This window comes from Haliaeetus leucocephalus, unplaced genomic scaffold, assembly GCF_000737465.1.
Source record: "Haliaeetus leucocephalus isolate CR32 unplaced genomic scaffold, Haliaeetus_leucocephalus-4.0 Scaffold76, whole genome shotgun sequence".
NCBI classification, from domain to species: domain Eukaryota; kingdom Metazoa; phylum Chordata; class Aves; order Accipitriformes; family Accipitridae; genus Haliaeetus; species Haliaeetus leucocephalus.
This window is the reverse complement of record NW_010972512.1, coordinates 749,346-753,715: the sequence shown is the minus strand read 5'-3', so window position 1 is coordinate 753,715 and position 4,370 is coordinate 749,346. Positions and strand designations below refer to the sequence as shown.

The window sequence follows — 4,370 nt, the reverse complement described above, 5'->3', positions numbered from 1 at the left end:
CATTGGCTGCTATGCATATTTTTGTTAATTAACATAAGACAGTAGCCTCTAAATTTAAAGTAGCCTGGATTTAGGCATGAGGCTGAGCCTGTCTTCTGCTTGCCTTCCCAATGCCCAGCCCTACCAGCCTCCCTGGGTCTGCTGGCTTGCAGGGTGACCTACGTCGCTTGCTAGAAGACATCTGGCAGAAAAACATGGCTGGATCTTGGCAAATGCAAACACCTGCATCTTGCAAGGCCTTGGCCAAGGAGGGGTAAGAGAGGAAGGTGGAGTTATGCTGGACAGCAGCAGGCTACAGCTTCCTGACTGTCCTCCTCACTTCCAGGGAGGTGGTTAAGTTAATGCTTGGAATTACTGGGTAAAGGGCCTCCACCATTGTGCCAGCTATGGGAGTGCATTCTGTGAGAGCATCTTTAATCTGATGTTACACAACAGCTTGTTGGTGGGTATAGGCTCCATAGTCACCCTCTGGGAATTCTGGCTCCCCTAGCAGAAGGGAAGGGACCTCTGCCTTTCCATGGTTGCAAGTGGTGGATCTCAGAAAGCGTGTGTGGCTTTCTGGCCATGACAGCATGCAGGGGGCTGCCTGAAAGAGGGATGCAGTGAAATAAGCGGGTTGAGATGAGTTTGGACCTGACTTGGCTGCCTGCCTTGAAGGCCCATACCCCTGCAGTGAGCAGGATGAGCTTCAGCTTCAGAAGACGATGGGATCCAAAGCATCATCATTCAGCGGTGCATCCTGCACCTCTGTGAGGTAGACCATGGATTGTGCTGATTCTATACTTGGAAAAGAGGAGGGACACTAAGATGAGCCTCATCTGTCTTGTGGCAGAGAATGGCACTCTCTTTATAAACCTGGAGTAGATGGGAGAAGGGCAAGGTGTTCACGTGCTGAACTTTTCCTTCTTCCCTTGGTCTCCAGCCGAGTCCAGCTGAACTCTGGCTTTTCCAGTTCTGTCCCTGCATGTCCATGCAATGTTTGTGTATGTCTCTTGGGTAGTTCGATGCTGCTTCCATCTTCCCTGCTCTGCATTTTTGCATTTAAACTCAATCCAGAATTCCTCATTCAGCCAGTCTGGCCTCCTGCTGTACTTGCTCGACTTCTGGCACACCGGAGTGGATCGTTCTCATACTCGTTCTTCTCCATTGGTTAATCAGAAATTCAGGTGGCTGCTTCATATCTACCTCAGCTCACTTCTGCTTCTCCTCTAGGCTGAAAAAGCCTCATTCCTTCCACCACTCCTCACAGGTCATGTTCTCCAGGCCTCAAACATCTTCATGGCCCCCCTCTGAACTCAATCTAGTTTATCAACATTTTTCTTACACTGTGAGGCCTGAACCTAGACACAGTACTCCAGATGTGATCTAATGAGTGCTGAGTAAAGGGAACAATCACTTCCTTTAACCTACCAGGTGCACTTCTGTTAATAAAGCCCAGCATGTTCACCACAGCCAGGACACGCTGCAGACGTTCAGCCTATTGTCCACCAGGACCCCCATGTCCTTCTCAGAAGAGCCAGTCAGTCCCAGCCTGGGGCTTCTGATTCAGCCCCAATCAGGTGGTTTCCTTTACCTTATCTCCCTTTTTTCTCCCTCCCATGCCCACCTGTTGGGGTCTTTACTTGTAATGGTTCCGGGAAAGTAATAAGGCAAAGAGCGTGGGGAATTAATGCAGAATACAAAGAAAGGGGGAAATTCAGATGAGATGCAAACCATTTGCAAATGCTGGGAATGTGGGAGAAGGCATTTACCACTGTTGGAATGGGGCAAAAGCTTCTGGAAACTGAAAAACTGGATTTTCTAAGAGGGGCTTGTGAAGTCAATGATGGGAGGCGAAGGGTCTGAAAGAACCTTTTCTTGGTAAAATGAGGAGCAACCTAAAGAGAGTTTGGAAACTGTACATCTATGTGTTTGCACATTGAGTGGAAAAGAAAGTGTCATGAGTGGAACATAGCAATAGCCAGGGCGAGTTGGGGAAGAGCCCCATGTCTGCAGCACGCTCCGCTGGGTGGTTTGTGCTCACAGACCGGGCAGCAGAAAGCAGCAGCCTCCTCCTCTGGGCAAGTGTTTATTTCAGGGCCACCGTACCTGGTGGTGGTCACAGAGACAAAGCAGGTAGGATCCCCTTCTTCTGCATACCCAGAGCTGATGTAAGCAGCCACTTTAAGATAGCTCCATGCACAACGGCAGTGGCAGGAAAAGTGACACCTCCTTCTCCAGCCTGGGGTGTGTGGCAGCTTCTCCTGCAAGAAAACCAGAGCTTGGGGATGGCAGGACCATTAGCGGCCCCATATGATAGTTCTCATCAGTAAAGATGATCTCAAACTTGGGTTGATTTTGCAAATAACAAATTTGGCATCCCTCATTTTTTTTGCTTGACTTTCAGGAATGTTAGAAGGGAGCAGATTGGGGGTTCCTTTTGTGTGTGTAGGACAGTCACCTTCACCCTGCAAGTGTCTGTCCATATTCTGCCCTCCTGTGGAGAAAAGCGTTAGAGCGAGACCTGTTTTATGATCTAAGGGATGAATATTCCTCACTGCTTGAATTTGTGCCCTGAGCTGGGTGACAAAGTCCAACGAGACGCTGTGTGTCAGCGGGGACAACTGCCCCGGTACGGCAGGAACGAGTCCTGCGAAGAGCAGTCCTCTGGTGCGTCCAACAGCAAGATGTAAAATTCTGTCATTTGTTTAAAAACTCAAGATCTTCAATTTTTCAATTAAATTTATATTTTCAATTCAATTTATATTTTCAATTAAGTATTTTCAATTTTAAGAAATCAAATGGAATGGCCGTTGACAGCAGGAAACAGTCCTTTGGGTTGAACAGCAAATTCACCTCAGCTCGTTTTCAGAGGTAAGGATTTGTCCGGGCAAGAGAATCGCAGCCTCCTTCATTTCAACAAAATCGTTTAACCTGTTTCTTTTGTCTGTCAACCGTGGCCAAACCGTAAAGTCCTTCCCGCGCTGGGGGCGGGCGCCTGAGCGCCCCCCCAGGCCCGTCCTGGCTTTGGCCCCGTCTGTCCCATCCGATACTGAGCCCGAGGCTCCGTCGGGCCCTTCCCCGTGTCGCCGGGACCCCCCGTGTCGCCGGGATCCCCACAGGCCGGGGCCGCCGCGCAGGGTCGCGGCCTTCGCTCCCTCCGCCGGCGGCGGCACCGCCCGCCCGCCCCCCAGGGGCCGCCCTCCCGGCCCGCCTCTGTGGTCACGGCGCCAGATAGAGCGCCCTCGGCCCCGCGTGGGCGGCCCGGAAGAAGCGCTTTCCCAGCGTTCTGCGGGCTCTTCCCTCCTTCCGGTGCGGCGCCATCAGCGGAGCGGCAGGTGAGGGCCGGGGCCCCGCGATCCGCGGTCGGGGATCCGCGGCCATCCGCGGCGGGGCTGACCGCTCTCTCCCCGCAGGCATGGCGATCCGCTACCCCATGGCCGTTGGCCTCAACAAGGGCTACAAGGTGACGAAGAACGTGTCCAAGCCCAGGCAGTGCCGCCGCCGCGGGGTGAGTATGAGGCGAGCGAGGGCCGGGCCTGCCGGCACCGGCGCAGGTCCGCTGCCCCTCCGGAGCCCGCCGGCTGGCGGAGGTTGCGGGCAGGAGCCTGTTGCCGCTGGGGTCCGCGCCTCGTGTTGCGGTGGCGAGTCTGGCGTGGAACCGGGCGCCGCCGGAGGAGGGCCGCCGATCCGCCTCCGTCCCCGTTCCCCGGCGGTGGGAGGCAGGGCGGCTGAAAGGGATGAGCTGTGGTTCGCAGCAGCTCAGGACCGCGGTCAGGGAGAGGTGCAGTGCTGCAGCTCGGCTCCTTCTCCGGCTGCCGAGGAGAGACGGGAAGGTTCCGAACCCACACAGCGCCTGGTGATGGCGTGGCCGTGGTAGGCTTGTCACTGCGGGGCTGGGAGGGGTGGTGGGCCTGTGAAGGCTGCAGCCGGCAGTCTAAGACCTAACTGGAGGCCTAGACTGCCTCAGTGCAAGGTGGGTGTCTGCCTACAGCAGCAGTCGGTGTAGGAGTTGAGTGTGTCTTTTTGGTGGGTTGCAGAAGTATGTGCTTTGTGGGTCTTCTCCTTTCGTGGTCTCAGGGGTGCAGAGCCCTCTTCGGCCCTGAACTGCAGTGACTGGGAGCAACAGAAAGCCTGCAGGAAACAGTGCTTTAAGGGTTTAGAAAGCTGGTGATGTTACACATGGAGCAGGGGATTAAATCATGGAGAGTATTGAATCTGGAAGGTGGGTGTGGAGTGAAAGAGCTAGTTACAGGAGAATTGGCAGTAGAGCAGTCTGTAATGGAAGAATAAGATAGATGCATTTCAACCACAGCTTAAATTGAATTAGCAGTTTGTTGTGGTTTAACCCCAGCTGGCAACTAAGCACCACACAGCCCTCCCTCACTCCC

The 4,370-nt window shown here is 54.0% G+C and overlaps 1 protein-coding gene across 2 annotated transcripts in view; it reads left to right on the top strand.

Moving 5' to 3' along the window:
* Window positions 1–3,249: 3,249 nt before the first annotated feature.
* Window positions 3,250–4,370, top strand: part of RPL36 (ribosomal protein L36) — a 3,035-nt gene continuing 1,914 nt past the window's right edge. Inside the window, exons 1-2 of one of the 2 annotated variants that reach the window (XM_010580695.1) lie at window positions 3,250–3,317; window positions 3,396–3,490. In XM_010580695.1, the coding sequence (XP_010578997.1) occupies window positions 3,398–3,490 (93 nt within the window). In that variant the 5' untranslated portion in view covers window positions 3,250–3,317; window positions 3,396–3,397. Of the gene's footprint in view, window positions 3,491–4,370 lie in introns of both variants that reach the window. The other variant, XM_010580703.1, reaches the window with a different exon arrangement.